The 21,836-nt window shown below is 41.9% G+C and overlaps 1 protein-coding gene across 1 annotated transcript; it reads left to right on the top strand.

Annotated features, from left to right (window-relative positions):
• The first annotated feature begins 750 nt into the window (after positions 1–750).
• Positions 751–5,617, top strand: AARD (alanine and arginine rich domain containing protein). Its single transcript, XM_062189468.1, has 2 exons — positions 751–1,074; positions 5,273–5,617. The coding sequence occupies exons 1-2, from the start codon at positions 751–753 to the stop codon at positions 5,438–5,440; spliced, it is 492 nt and encodes a 163-aa protein (XP_062045452.1). The 3' UTR covers positions 5,441–5,617.
• The last annotated feature ends 16,219 nt before the right edge of the window (positions 5,618–21,836 follow it).

Below are 21,836 nucleotides of genomic sequence, written 5' to 3'. Positions count from 1 at the left end.
CTTTTTAGAAATCCACAGTAAGATGTTTAAAAGGCAGTAGAATACGTTCATTGATAAAGGACATACAAGTAATATTGGCACAAGATTACACTGAAATGAAAAGTTACAAAATAGCACAATTTGGGGTATAGGAACCTTTTATTTCTCATTGTAACCCCTTCATAAATGTGGGCATGTGAAGGAATCAAGTGCAAAAAGGCGCATGGAGTTTAAGACTCACAGGCACGTACCATTGGACTTGTAGAATCATCGTTGTTCCTCACACACGAATGGGCCTAACCTCTCCCTCTGGCCTCTGGGCAAAATCTGGGGACCTGGGGTACCAGGTAGATGCTTGAAAGTCATGAAGAATGGTTTTGAAAACGAAGCAACTGAGAAGACTTTTGTTTCAAAATATTCAACCTTTGGTCCCAAATCTTCCATCTGTAGCTCAGTTTCTACCTACATGACAATTGCTCAGCCTCCAAGACTTCTCCCTAGACTCTCCCTTTCACTGTAGGGCACACACAACCTCCCAGTTGAAAGCTACTCGGAGTTGTAAGAACCGCTGGCTTCCCCTGTTGCTGAAGAGAGGTATCCAGGACACAGATGCCTGGCCGCACTGGCCTCTCTGGGGGCGGAGCCACAAGGGCCTCCCACGTGGCGGGGTCCAGGTTCCGTTAATTACCTCCGCCCCGCCACTCCCTCATCTTCAAACTCAGAAGCAGCTCCTAAGCAAGAGCGCGGCAGAAGGCACCGCGAGTCTTCGCCATGGGCCTTGGGGACTTCACAAGCGGCAGAGAGGAAGTTTCGCGGGCAGGCCTTGGAGAACCAGGCAGAACTGGGCTTTGGCCCCCAGCCCCGGGCCCGGCGCGCGGCTTCCCGGGGGCCGGCAGGAGCCTGGACTTGCAGGAGCAGGCCCCCGCCGCCAGCGTGCGGCTGGAGGACTTCCGACGGCGGCTGTTGCGCGCCTTCCAGCGGGCGGTGCCGCGCGGGGGCTCCAGACGCGCGCGGGAGGCGGCGGAGGCCGCGGCGCGGGAGGAGCAGAACCGGGAGCGCGTGGAGGGCGCCCTCGCCGGGCTGCGCGCGGAGCTGGTGAGCGCGGGCTGGGCGCCGGCTGCCTGGGCTGCACTCGCGGGCTCCTCGGTCCTCCGCCACCGTGCTGGCCACGGGGGCTGTTCCCGGGGAGGGAGAGCGGGCCGCTGCCCCACTGATCTTCCCGGAGGGGATGTTGACGCTCAGCCTTCCCCCAGCATCCATGGGTGCCCGCTGTTGTCCCCAGATGCCTCCATCTAAGAAGTTTCTATAGTTTTGTAACGGATTGAATGTTCCCTGTGGGTCACTCTTAGTAGGTGCTTGTTGAGAGCTTGGAGGAGAAAATTCAATGATTTAAACTTTTTCATGGACCTGCCGGAGGGAGTCCGCCAGCAACGGTTTCTTATACCCTGCAAGTTGCTCTTTCCCCTTTGTTGAGAATTAAGAAAACTAGAAATAATACGATTTCCATAAAATTGTAGCTTTTGAACCTTAGGGAGTTTGGGTCTGAATTTTTAACAGGAGGACGTGTAGGTAAATATTTTAGGTGCCTTTTCTTAATTGAAAAAACAAAAAACGAGTGAATAGAAGCATTTCAAACTTGAAAATAGCGCTGCCGGTGAATGTGAGTAGTGGAGGCTTGACCTCCTTTGCCTTGAATATCGATAAAATTAACCACCACTTTAGAAATGATTGAACCATCTGTAAGTGGTCTGATATAAGAACCTTACCAGAATACTAGTTTCTTTCTTTCTTTATTTGAAAAGGCTAGTGTGCTGGGTGGAGGGAGAAGAGAAAGAAAGATATTGAGAGAGATCTCACGTCTGCTGGTTCACCCCCCAAATGTCTGCAACAGTTGGGGCTGGGCCAAGCCAAAGTCAGGAGCCTGGACCTTCGTCCTTCCTCTGGGTCTCCTATGTGGGTGGCAGGGCCCAAGCACTTGAATTAGGGTGAATTAGCGGGAAGCTGGATTGGAAGTGAGGAGGGACTGGCACTAAGGCGGTACAATGTGGAAGGTGGCTATCCCAAGAAGTAGCTTAACTGCTGTGCCAAACACCTGCTCCCATTATAGTGTTCTTTTTAGATATATTTATTTGAAAGGCAGGGTTACAAAGAGAGAGAGAGAAAGAGAGATCGATCTTCCATCTGCTGGCTAATCCCCAGATGACCACAATGGCAAGGACTGAGCCAGGCCAAAGCCAGGAGCCAGGAGCTTCATCCAGGTCTCCCATATAGGTAGCAGGGGCCCAAGCACTTGGGCCATCTTCTGCTGATTTCCCAGGCCATTAGCAGGGACATGGATTGGCAGTGGAGCAGCCAGGGCAGGAACCAGCGCCCATGTGGGATGCCAGCATTGCAGGTTGCAGCTTTCACGGCCCACCCCAGATAGTTTCTCTAATAGTGGTGCTGTTGAGATAGATTGCTTGTCTTTTTTTTTTTTTTTTTTTTTTTTTTGGTCAGTAGACTCTAGATTACTTTGAATTTACTTGGTTTCTGAGTTTAAGAAAGGTAGTATGATACTAAGCCTAATCTTAGACACGTTGAATCTGAATCTGACAAAGGGTGTATTATATCTGATTCAACGTCATTAAAGAAAATACCAGGTTTTTATTCTGAGTCTACACAGTGAGTCTACAGAGCTGGGTAGCAGAGCCACCTTGTTAGATTCCTGGGGTCCTGTGCAAGGCTGGAAGGCCGAGATGCAGCCTGGTCATCTCTGCTGCTGATCCGGATAGTATTACTGCTGTTCAGTGTGTCAAAGTTGATTCCCAAGTAAATGAAGAGATGATACTCAGTATTTTGGAGACACCTTTAATATTCGTATCAGCTGCTCCACCAGAAAGAGTGTTCGACTAGTAAGTTATTGGGGATCAGGGAATACAATTCCAAAGAGATGAGGTTTCAGATCCCAGCATTACCATGTACAGGCTCTGCTGACGCTTGTTGGCCTGACAACATTGAGAATGTTAAATTGTGAGTATGAATGTGTGTTTACTCATCTATAAAATGGAGACAATAATCTTAAAAGATTTCTGTAAGGATAATATGAGATGATGAGTGCTCACACCATAGGCACTATTTAGTAGCTCTTATTATCACCATGGTTATTGTAATATACCACAGGGATTGATTAAAAAAAAGTGACAGTTACATGCATATCAAAAGTCAAGAGTTTTCTGGAAAGGAGCCAGGTACATATAGCGGTAATATGTTCTTGGGCTACAGACCATGGTGAATATCTTGACCAACCATTTCACCAATGTGCTACTAATAATGAAGAAGAGGAAACAGTAGATGCTTTAGCTTAACATCATTCCCACTTTCAGAAGGAAGAGTTTTGCACATGGGCTGGTAATCAGATTTCTGTAAGAATTAGCAGACACCTGTATATACTTGAACATGCATTGCATATTAGGATGGTATTTATGTCAGAAACATTGATGAGTAATTCAATTTGTTTATACTCCTGCTGTTGTTTATACTATTTTCTGTTGTTTCACTTGGTCTTCTTAGTGGGATGCATTGATTTCTAGCATCTGTAAGTAGATTTCAGAGGTTCTGTATGTCTCGACTTGTATGCAGATTTTTTTATGTGCATAAAGTACATTTTTTTCTGCAGAGAGTTCATAGCTTTCACTAGATTCTCAAAGGAATTCATGATGAAAGAAAAGTTAAAGACCCTCCTATTGGTGTTTGCATTTCCTAAGTGTGAATTACACACTTTAACCATGGTCAGTCATTATCAACATTTTTAGTCCTGGGATTTGGCATGAAGGTACAAGATGGATATTCATAGATTCATTCATTCATTCATCCACTTGGTCTTTTACCAATCACTCAAAGAACCTACCCCCAGACAGGGCGCTCACAGTTGGGGATGCAGTTATGAATAAGAAACAAAGTCTGCCTTCAACATCATCAGTCCAGTCTAGTCTAGATGTTATGAGGGTTACATGTACAGTGTGCTGCAGAAGAACAGATGTCAGAGGAGTTGGCACTTGGCTGTGTTCAGCCAGAAGAGAGGTGGTAAACGCATCTTAAACAGGGGTGATGAGAAGGTGTGGCTCAGCGAATCGGAGATGGCAAAGCTTCTGACCAGCTGCAGCGGGAGCTGGCATGGGGGAGAGTGCCAGGAAGCTGGGCAAGGAGAGTGATTGCAGAGCACCTGGGCTCCATTACGCGCTGCAGCTTCCTGTAGATAAGGCGCAGGTGTTTTTTTGTGGTGGTGTTGTGTCGTTACCGTTACTGTTTGCTGCATGTTCTTTTACTTCGTTCTTTGCTAATTCTTATGGTCAGAGAAGTGCTTCCAGATGCTGAAGAATGAAGAAAAAATGTCTAGCAAGAAAAGTGAAAAGATAATTTTATCCAGTAGCTTTATGTGAATTGGGAAGGGACCAGTGGTATTTGTTCCTACCAACACAGTGCCCTGGTTCATCATAAGGTGATTACTGTTGACAGGTTGATGAAGGGTTTTAAGCAGAGTAAGTTCTTAATGAACTCCATTAAACAAGACCCTAATTGAAGAAATTTGCAAGCAAGGTGACCATTAGTTTCCAGCTATAATATAAAGATTATGTCAGATTAAGCTTTGTTGGACTGCCTCCTATGTGACGTCCTAGAAATCTTTTTTTTTAAAATTTTAACACATGAGGGCCTTCATAAAGTCCAATTGGAGGAAGTATAAATCAGTCTCACTATATAACAGATTTCACTCTAGAGTGAAAAAGTGTTAGATTATATAAGTACACATAACTATACATGGGCCTCTAAGGTGTCGTTAAAGGTTTTTGCTCGGCAGGGAGACCGTTTAAAATCCTGAAAACTTGAAATGACAAGTAATCAAGCAAATGGGCCCAGATCCTGAATACTCAGGTGGCCCGAGGCAGTTACTGTGTGGCTCAGAAAGCTCATAAAGATAAACGATTTCACCGTGGATCACATGCCATCGCTTGAAAACAGCCTTCAGTGCCTGGGTATCCGTCATGTGGACTGCTTTGTGCATCAGCTATTTTTGTTTTCATTTCAAGGCCATTTCCAAAGCTATTTATATATCCGGATTTTACCTTGTCGTATGGAAAGTCAGTTTTATGGGCAGGCCAGTGGTAGGAAGAGGAGAATAAGAAGAGAGATACATCTTTCTTGATATCTTATTTTCCTTTCCCACAAACTCCTTATTTCTGCTGTGCAGTCAGAGAGCAGTTTCATTTGATCTGTATCTCGGGCTAATAAAAATCTTTATTCTTGTTCTAACTTTTAGCTGGAAATGCATTTCCAAAACCGTCAGCTGGCCAGAACTTTGCTGGATTTAAACATGAAAATGCAGCAACTGAAAAAGGAATATGAACTGGAAGTTGTAGGAGAATCTCCAAGTCTGGAAGATAATGCTGAGAATCTGGACAACGGAAATGCAGAAGTGAAGATCTGAACCCCAAAGTCACACAGACAACTGTGGAACAAGTGCTAATTGTCACATTTTGGACACCTTGCATAAGCTTTGAGGGATAATTTGTAGACCGAACACTTAGATGTCAAGGAAAGGTGACAGAAAACATGATGAGGGAGAGTGGAGGGAGAAAATGCTGTTACTATGTTTTCAGGTTATTTATTTTGGCTGGAACATAGAGTTAAAAAAAAAAAAAAAAAAAAAAAAAAAAAAAAAAAAGCATGGATGAGTGCCTTCATGCTGACTTCCAGGATTCCATCGTGTGTCACCCTGCCTTTCCAGCACTGCCTGAACTTTCAGAATCTGATGTTCTCATCTTACTTGATTATTTAGTCTTTGTTCAGAAGCCTGTTTTTCTCCCAGCTCGTTTTTGGAGAATGACGTCCACCTGCCCTTTAGGTGGCCTGCCCTTCAGAGTGCCTCTGCCTTCCTAGATACAGGCGTGTGGACCAAGGCAGGCAAATCCTTTGTCCTTGGGGCTTTCTGAGCTGGTGCAATGGGATAGATAAGTAGTCCCGGATGGTAGGAACTGTGAAGCAAGGAGCCTGAAGCTGCTAGTGGCCCTGGGGTAAGAATCCCAAGGTCTAGTGACGGGGTTGAAACTGAGTTACTGAGAACACAATAGGCAGGGTGTTGGTTTTCCTTGACCTTGGGGTCAAGCTGTAGAAAACCTCAGGCCTAACTGTTGTTTAGTAACACAATGTTCTTGTGCCCTTCTCATCAGATCTGCCTTTGCCTAACTTAATTCAAGTTGGAATTTCATGACTTGTATCCAAAAGTTTTCTAACAATTTCTTTGTCCAGTTTATTGAAGTTGAAATGATTCTTATTGTTGAATTAGAGTATTTTAACAAAAGCCTGAAAGTATTGTCTTTTTAATTCAAAAATAAAGTTAACAAAAATATTGCAGCTCTGTGATATTAATGATTATTATCTGTAAAAATAAAAATTAATGTATAAAATTCATGTCATTTTAATATTCAATTAGCGGCCAGCGCCGTGGCTTAACAGGCTAATCCTCTGCCTTGCGGCGCCGGCACACCGGGTTCTAGTCCCAATTGGGGCGCCGGATTCTATCCCAGTTGCCCCTCTTCCAGGCCAGATCTCTACTATGGCCTGGGAAGGGAGTGGAGGATGGCCCAAGTCCTTGGGCCCTGTACCAGCATGGGAGACCAGGAGAAGCACCTGGCTCCTGGCTTCGGATCAGCGCGATGCGCCAGCCGCAGCGGCCATTGGAGGGTGAACCAACGGCAAAAGGAAGACCTCTCTCTCTGTCTCTCTCTCTCACTATCCACTCTGCCTGTCAAAAAAAAAAAAAAAAAAAAAAGAAAGAAAATTCAATTAGCAGAAATCGGTAATGGAAGACAAAAGAGAACAGATGGGACATGGGACATGGTGTTTTTCTTTTTAAATCCATACATGTTGTTATATGTGTGTAAGGATCAGAGAATTATCTTGACCCAGGGTAGTTTGTTCTTAATGATTTTTTTTCCCACAGTAAGTCAAATATTCTAGCCCTTTGTACTTAACTTTCCTCTAATTAGGACTCAGTATTACCATCTGCAGCATACAGGACATGTCAGATGTCAAAGGCAGCTTCCTAACATTTGCTAACTTGACCTGTTAACATGCAAACTGACAAAATTATAATTGGAAAACAGGTTCCCTATTTGTTTCTTCTTTTTAATTTTATAGAATTTGTATGGAGTTCCTTGTGTCCTTGTGACCTGTCATTTCAAAAAGCTTCTACTTAAATAAGTGCTGGGGCAACCACTTGCAAGTACATTTCCAAGGTTAACATTTATAAATTGTGTGTTTTGTTTTGAAGATACTCAAGGCAAATTCACAAAGCACAATGTCTTAGAGAATACATATTGCTGACTTTCATTAGTAGTCATGTAAGTAATTATACTGATAATGTACTATATTGGAGGTCAAAGAAAAAAGAAGTTCTGAAAATGGATTGCTGATTTTCACATTTTCAGACCAAAAAAAAAGTTGCTATTTTATTGCAAAGGTTTAATCATCGCCTTCTTTCCCCCCTCTTTCAGTGATAAATTTTAGTTCACTGTTTCTTTTAGGGGTCACAGAGGCAGAAACACAATAAGAACCTCTTTGTTTTCAAAAGTATCTTCTTTCTAAAGTCCTAATCAGTGTTTTTGCTTTGCTTCTGCTCCACTCCAGTTGACATCCCTGCCTTTTGTTAAAGTAGCAGAAATCCAATGATTATTTTTGTGTGTTTTCTTTGAGATGCGCTCAGCTGTTTGTTGTTTGCTTGCTGTGTTGGCTGGTGGCTCGTGGGCAACCAGCAGGACACTTTCTGAGAGTTGTGAGGCTGTGCCTACAAAAGCTTGCTTTCCCCTCTTTCTGGGGTTTTAAAATAAGCTAGGGCAATAGTATGACATTTTAAAGATATATGAGATGGAAGGGACTGAACTCGTGCCAGCTGGAGGGGAAAATGAGAAAATAATTATAACCTAAATTATGCATCGGGGCAGCAGTAACTGAACAAGCTGAAGAAAAGTAAGCTGTTCTAAAATACAAGGTAGAGAGGGCCAAGAGAAGAGACACCTAAAACAGTTCTGTGAGGAAAATGGGGTGCTTGGCTTTTTCAAATGATCCTGTTTCTCATAGCTTTAATTATGTGGGGTGGGGAGTAAAACCACTTTTAGCAGGAAATGGGTTTTCACTCCATGGTGCTTGTTTAGTACCTACCAGTGAGTAGGTGCCAAATTAATTCTGACAATTAGCAGCCGTATACAGGTTGTTAGGCGTTAAATGCCTTTACAGGTGGCCTGGAAGAAGCCACATTAGGTCTGGCTTGCCAAGCTACTGCTGTAACAGGTGCTTCTGTGGCTTCCAGCCTGGGGACAGATCAGAGTCTCTGTGGGTAACCTGCACCAGTGTAATTACAAGAATCTCATCTCCCTTAGTCCCTTCCTGGCAGGGTCCTGGGCCTCTGCGCAGCCAGCAGCTCTGCTAGGCCAGCAGCTCTGCTTATTTACGGCTGTAATCACTGCCAGAGGCTCTGCAGACCTGGGACTTGGTGCAAGGCCCTCCAGTGCCAGCTGCCTTCTCTCTCGGTAACGTTCACTGTTGCTGCTGCCTCCCCGGCCACCACCTCTCTTGCCTCTTTACTGACCTATGAATGAGGGTTATGGGAGGGTGAGAAATACGCTTAGAACTGGGGTTCAGTCTGGGCCATCCGACGTCGTCACCTGGCAATAAGACTGAGACGGATGGATGCTTCTCATGGCTTGTGGTCAGGTGCTCCTTCTCAGGGGTGGGGCACCTGATCCTCACACTCATGAAAGTTGGGGGTTAAGGAGCTTCCCCTCTTTAGGAGCAGTAATGCATCAGTTCTCGCTGTCGGGACCAGCATAGCTGGGGTCTGTGGAGTGGAGTGAACCTTGCAGCATCAGCCACCATTCCTGTGCCAGTCACCACGCCAAGGATTCCACATATTTCAGCTTATCTACTTCTCGTAGCTGTTTGTGGTAGTGTAGGCCCTGCTCTTGGAGTCATTTGACCTTGTTATTTAGTTCTGGCTCTGCCACTCACCACTTAGGTGACCAAATGAAATTGACTTTCCATTTTTTTAGGTCTAAAGAAGTTGGTTGAAAATTATACCTGCCTTATTTACACCTTGAGAAACACAAAGTGGAGAGCCCCCCAAAAGGTGTGAGAGGATGAGCAGTGATGCAGGTTCTTCTCACTCATGTCTCTTTCTCCTGTATCCTTAGTTTTATGGGATCTTACCACCTTCTGGATTTAGACCTTCCCTAATCCTGTTTTATCATGACACCTTTACATCTCTCCACTGATCTGCTGCCCTGACTGCCCACTGTTCAGATGTTGGCTCTGAGTGCCTGCTCATAACTGATACATTGATTTACCACACATGGGAATGGGCAGCTAGGAGATACAGAGTGGACAATGACCGCTATGTACCAATCCCTGAGCCTGACACACAATGCTGTATACATTTAAAGCTTAATTGTCCCAGTATCACTCTGAGACTGGTGCTGTTGCTTTTCCCATTTCAGACAGGGAGAGAATCAGTATTGGAGAAGGGGTATCACTTGCCACAGTCATTCAGCTGGCAAGGCTGTCAAGAGTCACATCTGGAGGTGGGACAGGTCTGACCATTGAGATCCTCCCAAACTAGTGGGTGGGACCCATGCACAAGAGAACTAATTCAATGTTAGAACAAAGCATGTGTGAATTACTAGGGACACTTGTTGTTGCAGGAGTCAGGCAAAGGAGGCCTCCAAGATATTGTGTCCCCCTGGACAAAAGCCTTCATTTTGTGTTTCACATCCTATGTAACCTAGTGGGGTGATCTGGAGCAAATTCTCCAGCTTATTTTTAAGATTTATTTATTTGAAAGAGCTCCAGAGAGGCAGAGGCAGAGGTGGGTGGAGAGGTCTTCCATTTGATGGCTCATTCCCTAAATGGCTGCAATGGCTAGAGCTACGCCAATCCAAAGCCAGGAGCTTCTTCCGGGTCTCCCATGCAGGTGCAGGGGCCCAAGGTCTTGAGCTATCTTCTACTGCTTTCCCAGGCCATAGCAGACAGCTGAATTGGAAGTGGAGCAGCCGGGACTTGAACCAATGCCCATATGCAATGCTGGCTCTGCAGGTGGCAGCTTTACCTGCTTTTCCACAGCACTGGCCCCTCCAGATTATTTTTAAAAATGTAAATAGTTTTCATTTTGTTATTTGTTATTTTTATTTGAAAGAGGGAAGGAGGCAGAGGAAAAGAGGGAGGGAGAAGAAAGAATAGATAGAGCAAGATCTTTCATTTCTTGGTTAACTCCCTAAACGCCTGCAACAGTCATGGCTGAGACAGGCTGAAGCCAGAGCCTGGAACTCAATCCAGATCTCCCATAAGGGCGGCATAGATCCAAGTACTCTCAGGATGTGCATAAGCAGAAAGCTGGATCAGAGTGGGGCAGGGACTCAAGCCCAGGCACTCGGATATGGGATGCGGGCATTCTTAACCACTGCACCGAACACTTGCCCTTCCACCTTATTTGTGTGTAATTTTTCTCTCATTTGAAAATGAGAGGGATATTGGCAATAGCCCCTAAGACATTCCCAGAACTTTGAAACATCTGTTCTATTCTAATCCTGCCTGCTTGTAGCTGCAGTCTTCAGTCACTTGCTCTTGACTTTTCAGAATTTCCTGACCCTTGTGAGAGGACAATGGCTTGAATACTGTTTAGCACTGGCCCGTGGCCATGAGGTGGACTCTCTAGTGTCTGACCCTTGCCCTAATCACAGCGGCAGCTATTGCAAACTGGAAGATGACAGGAAGGAATTCTTGTCACTCTTGGATACCACCCTGCTCTTCTCACCCACACTGAGGCTGCGAGACTGCAAGAAATGTCGCATTTGCACTTCAGAGGTAGATGAGCTTCACCCAGAACTTTCCTGTGTGATGAGATGAGAAGCAGCCTGCTGGGAAGGACCCTGCAGGCTGGTAGCAGTGCCTTGTGCAGGTGGATGTGCACCTGGGCAGCCATGCCATGGAGTGGGAATCCTGGCTCCTTCACATCCTTACTGTTTTCTAACACCTCTGCCATTCGTTTTGCTTGTCTATAAGCACCTGCTCCACACCTACTCCAAGGGTTTGTTGGGAAGAGCCAATGGATTAAAACCTGGGAAGTGTTCAGAACACTCAGGTACTGTATATTATTACAACAGCCTCCACCAAGAGTTTTGATCATCCTTCTTGCCTATTGGCAGTGCTCGATTCCAGGCAGAGCCTGAGAATTACAACTTTGCTTTCCCCAGCCCCTCTTGCAGGATGGTTGTGAAATCCAGTTCTGTCCAATAAGACATGTGGGGATGTTTATTGGTGGCAGGGAGTGTTCTGAGAAATGCTTACATTCCTTTCACAAGGAGAAATAGGAGGTAAGCTCTTGTCCTCTCTACCTCTTCCTTTCTTGCTTACAGGCATTATCACATGAAGATCTAAAGCTTACACTTGCTGCAGGCATCCCATGACCAGTGAAAAGGATGGGGAGATAGAGGAAAAGCATCAGTATCTTTGATGACATCATTGAGCTGCTCAGCCACCCGGGGGCTGCTTACCTATAGCTGGTCTTGCCCTATGCGAAAATAACAATCAGAAAACTCAACTCTTTAAGCTACTTTTATTTGGCTATTCAGTTGCTGGCCCCAAAAAGAATCTTAATAACTGACTCTCTAGAACCCTAGCAACCTCTGGGACCAAGGTTCATAATGGGCCCTGTCTGAGGGCACCTGTGACTATCATCAGAAAGGACCCCAGAGACATCATTTGGAGGCTTAAATGTTTCACTTGTGTTTTTAGTGGGAACCCTCCACCCTTCAAAATAACAGAGAGATACATTGAAGCATCTTGGAGGGAGATATGTCTGGGAAGAATCTCCCCACTCCACCTGAACTCTGGGGAGAGAAACCCTGGAATCCACAGTAATCACTCCCATTGTTGAAAACATCTCCCCATGCCCATCCTATGTTAAGGCCATGCCAATGCCTGTGCAGTCTCCTGCCTTTCTGATTCTGCCAGAGAAACCACTGTATTTTTTAGCAACTGAAAGATGTGGGAACAAAATATTTTCCTCGTGTCCCAGGACTGGACAGGTAGCAAATCACAGTAAACTGTTTATCAGCTCTTAAATTTTTCTATCAAAGAAATTTAGCAGATTGTTCAGAAACAACCTGAAATGGAATTTGTATAGAAATTGCTTCTAAATTGGCATTGAGGATGTCAGTTTGAAATAGGTTTGCTGGGTTGCTGAGAGCATGGCAAAAGTCCTGTGAAATCTACCAACCTCTGTGCTGGGCTTTGTGGTTTATGGTGTACTGGGTACATTACAGTTGGCTGTTTTGTGCTTTATAATTTGCTAGGTGCTATCATAGCTGACAATCTATTAAACTTAGAATAATCCTCTGATATAGGTATTGCTTGAGACTAACATCTAACTTTGGACAACCACCCTTATCTTGCTTTCCCAAGATGTCATTCCCTTCGAAGGCAGTGTTATCTCCTGGAAGGAGAACAGTGTTGGATCTCGAGCAGGATTTCTGACATCATTTCACAGCTCTGTACAGAAAAACAGGCAAAGAAACAAAATAAAACCCAACTTCCATTATCTGCCTCTCATAGTACCTGGTACTTGAGGCTTCCTAGGTTTCTGTATAGGCAATTTTGCTTGTTTCTCATTGATCTCTTCTTCTGAAGGCATTAATGTTTGATTTCCCCTTGATCTGCAGGGTCATTTTAGCCTTCTTCTGTCAACTTTTTCTTTTCAATTTCTACTTATTTCTAGTTTAATTAAAGATGATGGGGCTGGCATTGTGGCATCAGGGGTAAAACTGCCAGCATGCCATATGGGTACCTGTTCAGGTTGTCCACTTCTGATTTGCACCCATGTGGGAGACCTTGAAGAAGCTCCTAGTTCCTAGCTTTGGGCTGGCCCAGCCTTGGCTGTTGCAGCCACTTGGGGAATGAACCAGCAGATGGACAATCTTTCTCTGTCTCTCCCTCTTTCTGTAACTCTGCCTTTAAAATAAATAAATCTTTAAAAAGATGCTATTTGTGTTTATGTTGAGCTGAAGATGTTTAGATGTGTTTATTATGAGCTGAAGATGTTTAGATAGATCTCGATCTTAAAACTGGAATTGGCTGGCGCCACGGCTCACTAGGCTAATCCTCCGCCTGCAGCGCTGGCACCCCGGGTTCTAGTCCTGGTTGGGGCGCCAGATTCTGTTCCAGTTGCTCCTCTTCCAGTCCAGCTCTCTGCTGTGGCCCGGAAAAGCAGTGGAGGATGGCCCAAGTGCTTGGGCCTGCTTGGGAGACCAGGAAGAAGCACCTGGCTCCTGGCTTCAGATTGGTGCAGTGCACTGGCCATGGCGTCCATTTGGGGGGGTGAACCAACAGAAGGAAGACCTTTCTCTCTCTAACTCTGCCTGTAAAAAAAAAAAGAATTAATTGATGAATTGTAGATAGAGGATTCTGTTATATTTGCTTTTCAGTAGCATCTCTCAGGTGGAAGCGTGGATGAATCCAAGGGAAACTGGCTTAGGTTCAGGGAGTGTAATCGGCCAGGTGATATCAGACTAGAGTAAGTTGGTGACTGTGAGGATGGAGAGATGTCCTAATTGAGAAGTAACTAGAATAATCAACAATTTGGGGAAAGTATTTGGTTGTGGGAATGAGGAGGAGTTGAGAGAAAAGAAATGCCCAGATTCTTAGGTTGGAAAGATGGGAAGATGGTAGTGTTACTAAGTAGAGTGCACCAGAGGATGATGAAATTTTGGATGGGGAGAGATATAATGAGTTCAGTTCTGCATTAATGAGTTTGAATCATCTCTCTCTCCCCATTTATATATATATATATATATATATATATATATATATATATATATATATATATACATACATAGCATTTGAAACCATAGCAATGGAACAAATTGCTTAAAACAAAGATGTAGATAAGAAAAGAGTAATTGGATAGAATCCTGATGAGTGTCAACATTTCATGACTGGGCAGAGGAAGAGGATTCTATATCCAAAAATTCATTAAAAAGGAAGAGAATATGGTGCCAAAGAAAACTAATACAGAGGGCCTATCCAGTGGTTAGGTATAATAGACTAAAAATATCTTTTGATTTAATGATGTAAATACCATTGGTGATCTTGGAAGTAACAATTTCTGTGGAATGATAGAAATAGAATATGAATACTAGTTAGTTGATAAATAAATGGCATTGATAAAAGCAAAACAGTGAATGTAGAACATTATTTCAAATAGTTGGATTGTTAAAGGAAGGGGGAGTGATATCTCAGTAGGTACTAAAATGTAGAGTCAAGTTTCTTATTTTTTATAAGATGTAAGGTACTTGAGCATGTTTAAATGCCAATGGATAGCCAAATAAAAGTAGATAACAATGGTGTCACCAAGAGTAGAGGTCAATGTTATAGTGAAGTCCTTGAGAAAGTGAGAGGGATGCATGTGTAAAGCATAAGATTGAAAAATGGACATCATACTGTTTGTTATAAGTAGACATGGTAGAGTACCAGGCACATGTTATCTGTTGATGAAAAGTGTAGAGAGTTCTTGATGCCTTCCATTTCTCTGTGAATTAGTGAAATTCAAGGTCATGTGCTTAGCATTGGAGAGGAAGTAGTGGGAATCAGATCTGAGAACTATGGCAAAGGTTTGCAAAAGCTGATATATTGAGTTTAACAGTATACTCCAAAAATGCATGTCTATTTGGAACCTCAGAATGTGATCTTATTTGTAAATAAGATCTTTGCAGATATAATCATTTAAGATGAGGTTAAGGTGGGCCATAAATCCAATTATTGGTGTCTTCTTAGGAAGAGAGACACAGTGACACAGATACACACAGAGATGGCTATGTGTAGACACAAGGAGATGCATAGGAAGAATATGCAGTGGAGACAGAGGTAGATAGCAGAGTGTTGCATCTACATGCAGGACATACTGAGCTTTGCTGACCACCAGTAAGAACTGCAAGCCCGGAACAGATTCTCCCTCATAGCATTTAGAAGGAACCAACTTGACTGACACCTTGATTTTGGACTTCTAGCTTCCAGAATTGTGAGAGAATAACTTTTAGTTGTTCTGAATTACTCAATTTTGGAAATTTGTTAAGGCAGACCTAGGAAACTAACAAATAGAAAAGGTAAAATAAGAGAGTGCACTAAAGAAACCCAGAAATACTGAAAGCACTATTCAGACCTTAGCTCAGGTTGGGGATTGTAAATTTATGTTGGCAGTAACTGTACAGCAGCCAGGTTTAACCGAGGGACGGTGGATAGATAGATTTAATCAGGGTATAAATTTTGTCATGCATATGCAGAAGGTGGACAAGGTGACAATGAAACTGAGAATATTTCAAGAGTGAATGCAAAGATGATGAACAACGGAATAAAATGTACTTAGAGTAGGAGTTATACAAAAGTAGCTGGCAGGCAGGGAGACAGAATGGCATTCAAGGGACAGCTATAGTAAGAAAAACTGAGTAAAACTCAAATTAGCAATAGATAAAGGTAATAGGGTTAAGATGACTTAATGTGAGTTCATAACTGGGGCAAATTGAGGCCATCTCAAGTTCTAGTATGACTGAAGTGTGGTGGGGGTGAAGCCAATGGAAATGAAAATTTCAGAGCCAGAAATTAGATGAGTTATCCACACTATAGTAAAAATTTTACTTTCCAGTGACTCATTTCATCTTTGAAAATGTTTACAACAAAAATACATTGGATTTGAAAACTGAATCAAAATGAAGTCAATCTCACTTTTACTTCATCCCATGAAAAATTACAGAAAGTGGACTTCTGGTTTGAAACAAAATACCAAGTTGAGGTTTATTTTGAAACTCAAAATGGTTTTTAGTTGTTCAAAAATTGAATTAATCTTTAAAAAATGGAGAAACAAATTTTAAATATAATGTTTTACCTTTGAATATAATTTTATCTTTAAATTTTACCTTTAAATATAATCAATTTTACCTTTCTTATAAATGGCTGAAACTAATTACACAATGACCAACATCATGGTCCTTATAACATATCCCAAAAGTGATGATGTTTGGCTATATGATCACATTTTCACTTAATGAATGATAAATGAGGTGATTTTATTTATTCTAATAGTTTCCATACTCATTAGATAAGAACCAAATAAACATAAAAACACCACAGATGATAGATATACAACATAATTAGAAAATATCTGGCCAGTATTGATGGTCTTCCACATAGAAGAGTGGCAGCTCTTACATTGCTATATTTTTAAAGTCATCCTTCAATTCATGAGAATAGTTAATGAAATGGAGATAAATACTTTGTAGGAAAGAATATTTAGGGTTAGGATGATCATTATTTTCTTATAATTAAAGAGCCATGCTGGACAGCCCCATTCTTACCTTCAGATGAGCAGCCTCTTCTCCCTACAATGGGTCCCTGAGGAACTCTGAGATTCAAACCTCTGGGATTGTCCTGAATTCCTGGCCCCAAGAGAGTGGTTTGGTGACCAGATAATTCCTACTAAATGGTAGGTTTTATGTTATGTGGGATTGTGATATTGACCAATGAAAGTGGTGGTGACACACTGATTTTGGGTGATCGTTATTCCCAACTGAAAATAGGAAGTGTTTGGGACTCTGGGCTACCAATAATCAATAGCCAACTCCTGTGCTTGGGTGCTGTGTGCGGTCCGTGTATCAGCTCTTGCCCTCCATGGTCTTATTCTTACCATGACGATCCTCCAGTTGACAACACTGAGGACACCGCTGTGTCCTCCTGCCATTGGCACGCAGTGTGATTACCTTATTTCCTCTGCAGGCTTCATGCCATATGTGAGAGTCCTCCAGATTTGGCTGTACCTGTTTTGAGAACATTTTAGGCTTTTGCTCCACAATTCAAATATGCCCTAATCAACATCATCTCTAGCCTTTAACTGTTGTTGAACATGAATACATTGTAGTCTTCTAAGCAGGTCTTAAGTCTTGTCAGATGAGGCATGGACCAATTCTCTTACTATGCACACAGGCCCCTCTCTTACCTTCCCTGGTGGTGATGCATGTGGAAGGTAAGGGTATCTTCAATATTGGTTGGAAGAAATCACATTTTATGTTGTGACCATGACCTTTTCCAAAGCTTTCCACTGTCATATATATCCATATATAAATCTAGTATTTTTCTTCTGCCTGAAGAATTTCCTGAAACACTTTTTGTAGTGCTGGTAAACTTATGATGATCTCTTTCAATTTGGATATATCTCAGGAAGTCTTTACTTCATAATTGTTTTTGAAATGTATTTTCACTGGGCGTAGAATTCTAGCTTGATAGTTTGTTTCAGTGCTTTAAAGAGGTTGCTCCGCTATCTCCTTGCTTGCATCGTTTCCAGGGAAAATTCAACTCTCATTTTGTCTTTGTTCTTCTATAGATAAACAGAATACTAAATGCAGCTAGCACATTATTACTGGTCTTGAGCAATTTGATTATGATGTACTGTGGCATGGTTTCTTCATGTCTTCTGTGCTTGGGGTTTATTAATATTTCCTCGATTTCTGGGTTTGCATTTTTCATTAAATTTGTAAAGTTGTTGATCATTATATGTTCCAGTATTGTTCTCTTTCTACCCTTTTTTCATAAGAGACTATTTACAAGTAATAAAGATCTTAAAAACAATCACAGAAAATGCACTCTATGAAAAAACTATTTATGGATTTCAAAAACATTTTGCACCAAAATAAAATTCTTTAAATTCCATTTTCCACAAACTTTTTAAAATGAACTCATATGACCTTTTGAAGATGTCCTATAGCCCACAAATGATCTTTTCATTTAAAACACTCAGTTTTTCTGTTTCAGATAGATTTTACATCTTTGAGGTCACTAATCACTTTTTTTCAGTGTCTAGTCCACTGATAACCTCATCCACTATATTTTGATCTCATACACTACGGATTTCACATCTGATAGTTTTCTTTTTTTTTTTTTTTGGACAGGCAGAGTGGACAGTGAGAGAGAGAGACAGAGAGAAAGGTCATCCTTTTTGCTGTTGGTTCACCCTCCAATGGCCGCTGTGGCCGGCGCATCTCGCTGATCCGAAGCCAGGAGCCAGGTGCTTCTCCTGGTCTCCCATGGGGTGCAGGGCCCAAGCACTTGGGCCATCCTCTACTGCCTTCCCGGGCCATAGCAGAGAGCTGACTTGGAAGAGGGGCAACCGGGACAGAATCCGGCACTCCAACCGGGACTAGAACCTGGTGTGCCGGCGCCGCAAGGCGGAGGATTAGCCTGTTAAGCCATGGCGCCGGCCACATCTGATAGTTTTCTATTTCTTCCATACTTCTACTTATCTTTTTGAACAAGTAGAATAGTTTTACAATAAGTCTTTTCCAGCGTTCACCTATTAATTCTAGCATGTTTATCAGTTCTGAGCTGGCTTCAGTTGATTGACTTTCTTCCCATCATGGGTCATATTTTCCTGCTACTTTGGTTAGAATCTTTGATTGGATGCTAGACATCATAAATTTCACTTTCTTGTCTGCCTGATATTTTTCTGTTCCTATAAATATTCTTGCACTTTTTTTTTCTGGAATGCAGTTTTACAACTTGGAAACCATTTGATCTTTTCAGGCCTTACAAGATTTATTAGATGGGATCAGAGCAGCATTTAGTTAGGGATTAATTATTTCCACCTACAGAGGCAAGATCCTTCTGAGTACTCTGCCCAAAGTCTTGTGAATTAGGAAATTTTCTTTTAAGATCTATTTATTTGTAAGGCAGAGTTAGAGACAGAAGGAGAGACAGAGAGAGAGAGAGAGATCTTCTGTCCACTTGTTCACTCCCAGAATGACGGCAGCACCCCATGGCTGAGCCAGGTTGAAGCCAGGAGCCAGGAGTTTTTCCAGGTCTCCCATGTGAATGGCAGGGGCCCAAGCAGTCGGGCCACTATCTTCTGCTGCTTTCCCAGGCACATTAGCAGAGAGCTGGATGAGAAATGGAGCAGCTGGGACTTGAACCAGCACCCTTATGGGATGCCAGTGGTACAGCCAACATCTTAACCCACTGTACCACAACGCTGGCCCCAGGAAATTTTCCAATGGGACAAGCCCGGTTCTCAGCCCTCTCAATACTGAATAGAGTTCCCTTCTGTGTTTACTGACAATTCTTTGTTAATAGGTGATTTTCTTAAATACTTGAATATCATTCTGGTGAAATGTTAAGGAGGATCCTCTGAGGATCCTACATTTCTATAAATCTCTAACCTCTTTGGTACTCTTCTCTGTGATTTCTAGCTTCCTTGGTCTTATCATACTCTCAATCCTATCTCCTGAACTCGGGGAGCTTGTCGGGGTCTTCCCTGAATTGCAGCCTGGAACCTCCTCAGTGGGGTCATCTGGGTCAACTATAGAGACCATTCTGTCATTTTTCATCATTGAGAAATCACTGTTCTTTGTTGCCTAATATCTGGTGTGTTGAATGGATACATAAAAACAGTTTATGAGGATCATTGCGGTAATGCACCACAGAATGCTACCTCACTTGATAGAACAGAGGAGAATGTTTGATCTTTACTTTTTGAAAGTGTGCTCTGTATTATAATTACCAGAAGAAAGGGCATCAGATCTTGTTCACTTAACATCGATGTTAATATAGATTTTTCATAATAATTTAATAAAACAAGATAATTACTGCCACTATTATACAAGTTGAAGAAGTTTGCAACTTGTTTCACTTCTTCCATTACTCTTCTCACTTTCACAAAGGGAAACCCTGAAAGGTTTTGTAAATAATCCCATCATGTTTCATTGAGTAAGTGTTTATTAATACACTAGGCTGGCTACCATTCGCCACTTAGAATGTTGAGGGAGAGGGTGGATTTCTTTACATGGAAGTCCACTAATTGGTTCCCACAAATGTCATAGCAGTGAGAGGCTGAGATTTATTGAATTTAGTCATATGACTAGCTATTTTGAAAACTATACATTCATATAATTCACTAAATATATTTGTATATATACATGTAGGTAAGTATATGTGAGTATTCGTTTGTTTAGTTATTTAGGGTAGATAGGGTAGAATTTAGAGTAATTGTATAAGAATTGAAGCAATCACATGTGAAGAACTGAGGGAAATAAAGGTCTTGACATCTTTAGTAGGAATTTGATGTCAGAAAAATCTTTTTGATTGTTGTCTTAAAAGCAAGTGGAGGATATTAATTCTTTTAAGCTGCAGTGGCTTGTTTTATACTTCTGGTTTTTATGACTCTATTTTAGATCATGAACATCCTTAAGTACAGCTATTTGTATATTCACTTATTTATTCAAGGTACAGTTGATTCTATTTATGTATTGAGAATACTTTGTTTTAAAATGAGTTATTGAAAATTACCAATATACTTATATATCCTTATAGAGACAGAAAAAAGAGACATGAGTGAGGAAAATTGAATGAAGAGAAATAAGAATAGTTAACTCTAGGGTAAACTGTTTTAGTGTGTTTGTGCAGCTATTAACAAAATACCACAGATTGAGTAATGTATGAAGAGAAGAAATATACTTTTCATGTTAAGGAGGCTGGGAACTCCAAGGTCCAGGTGCCTGCATCAGCTGAGGGCCTTCTCACTGCCTTGTCCAGATGGAGGGATGTTGTGTCCTAGCATGGGAGAGGGCAGGAAGGCAAGAGAAAGAGACCCCATTTTCTAGAAGGCCTTTTGATAGTGGCATTAATTCATTTATGAGGGTAGATCTCTGGTGACCTAAATACCTCTCATTAGATACCATGTCCAACATTGATGCACTGGGAATAAAATTTTCAGCACATGAAATTTTTTTGTGGGGGGGGGCACATTTAAATCATAGCAGTCAATACTTGAAACATCATCTCTTGGATTTTTATAAGCAAAGGGTTGAATATCGAGCCTTAAGCTTTCCAGTAGATAACAGGAACAAGAAAGATAATCTAATTTGTTTCTGGTGTACCATTGAAGACAAATTGTTTGCATTATACATTCTTAGGAACTGAATAAGTTAACTCATTTTATTGGCTCATTAACTGTAAGGTAATTAGATCCTGGGATGGCTGAGCAAAAATGATGACTTTTGGCTTTAGGATAGTTGAAGAGAATTCTTTACAGAGCAGTAACTAAAAATAAGGAGCAATTTTCTGTGAAGGCCAATTCTAAGTTACGCCAATAAAAGCCATGCCACCTACATATCAAAAAATGGTTATGTTAATTGTCTTAATTTCTCCCCTTTTCCTGCCTCCATTTTCACCTTCTTATTTTACATTGATGTTGAAAATTTATTACGTTGTGCCTTGTATTCTCCCTGAGGCATCACAGAACCATTCTTATTGATGCTGACTCTGTTCACAATAGGAAGGTCACAGCAATTTATGATCCTCAATAGCCCGGGAATAGTTTGAGTTTATTCAGTTTAGCTAATTCATTTTCACAGAATTAAAAATTAAAGACAGATCAATAAAAGTCACAAAACTCTCATGTTCCTCTCAACACATTTATTCACAAGGTAAAAAATAGTTTAACCACAGTCATGATTAATGGCACTTAATTTTCATGTATGACATTGCCCTGCAAGGGTCTTGGTTCAATTTATTGGAAGGGAATGTGACAGACCCTTTATTGGGTGGATTATTAAGTGAATTAGTGGTTAATAATTTGGGATCAAAATGAGCACTGATCATTTTAACACATGAGGCATGGCAATTTCTGGAATCTTTCCCATAGGCCAAGGCAGGGTGCAAGGACCACAGGAAAAGTTGCAGGCCTCGAGGAACTCAGAGACTAGTGGGAAAGGGAGACAAGTCAGACATCAGTTGTGAGA

The sequence above is a fragment of the Lepus europaeus genome, chromosome 4 (assembly GCF_033115175.1).
Source record: "Lepus europaeus isolate LE1 chromosome 4, mLepTim1.pri, whole genome shotgun sequence".
In the NCBI taxonomy this organism is placed as follows: domain Eukaryota; kingdom Metazoa; phylum Chordata; class Mammalia; order Lagomorpha; family Leporidae; genus Lepus; species Lepus europaeus.
This window is presented reverse-complemented; position numbering and strand designations above follow the sequence as displayed.

Excerpts from the sequence above, each read along its gene's own strand:
- AARD (XM_062189468.1), top strand. The coding sequence starts at position 751 with ATGGGCCTTGGGGACTTCACAAGCGGCAGAGAGGAAGTTTCGCGGGCA. Across the intron at positions 1,075-5,272 it reads CCGGGCTGCGCGCGGAGCTG|CTGGAAATGCATTTCCAAAA; the intron begins GTGAGCGCGGGC and ends TCTAACTTTTAG.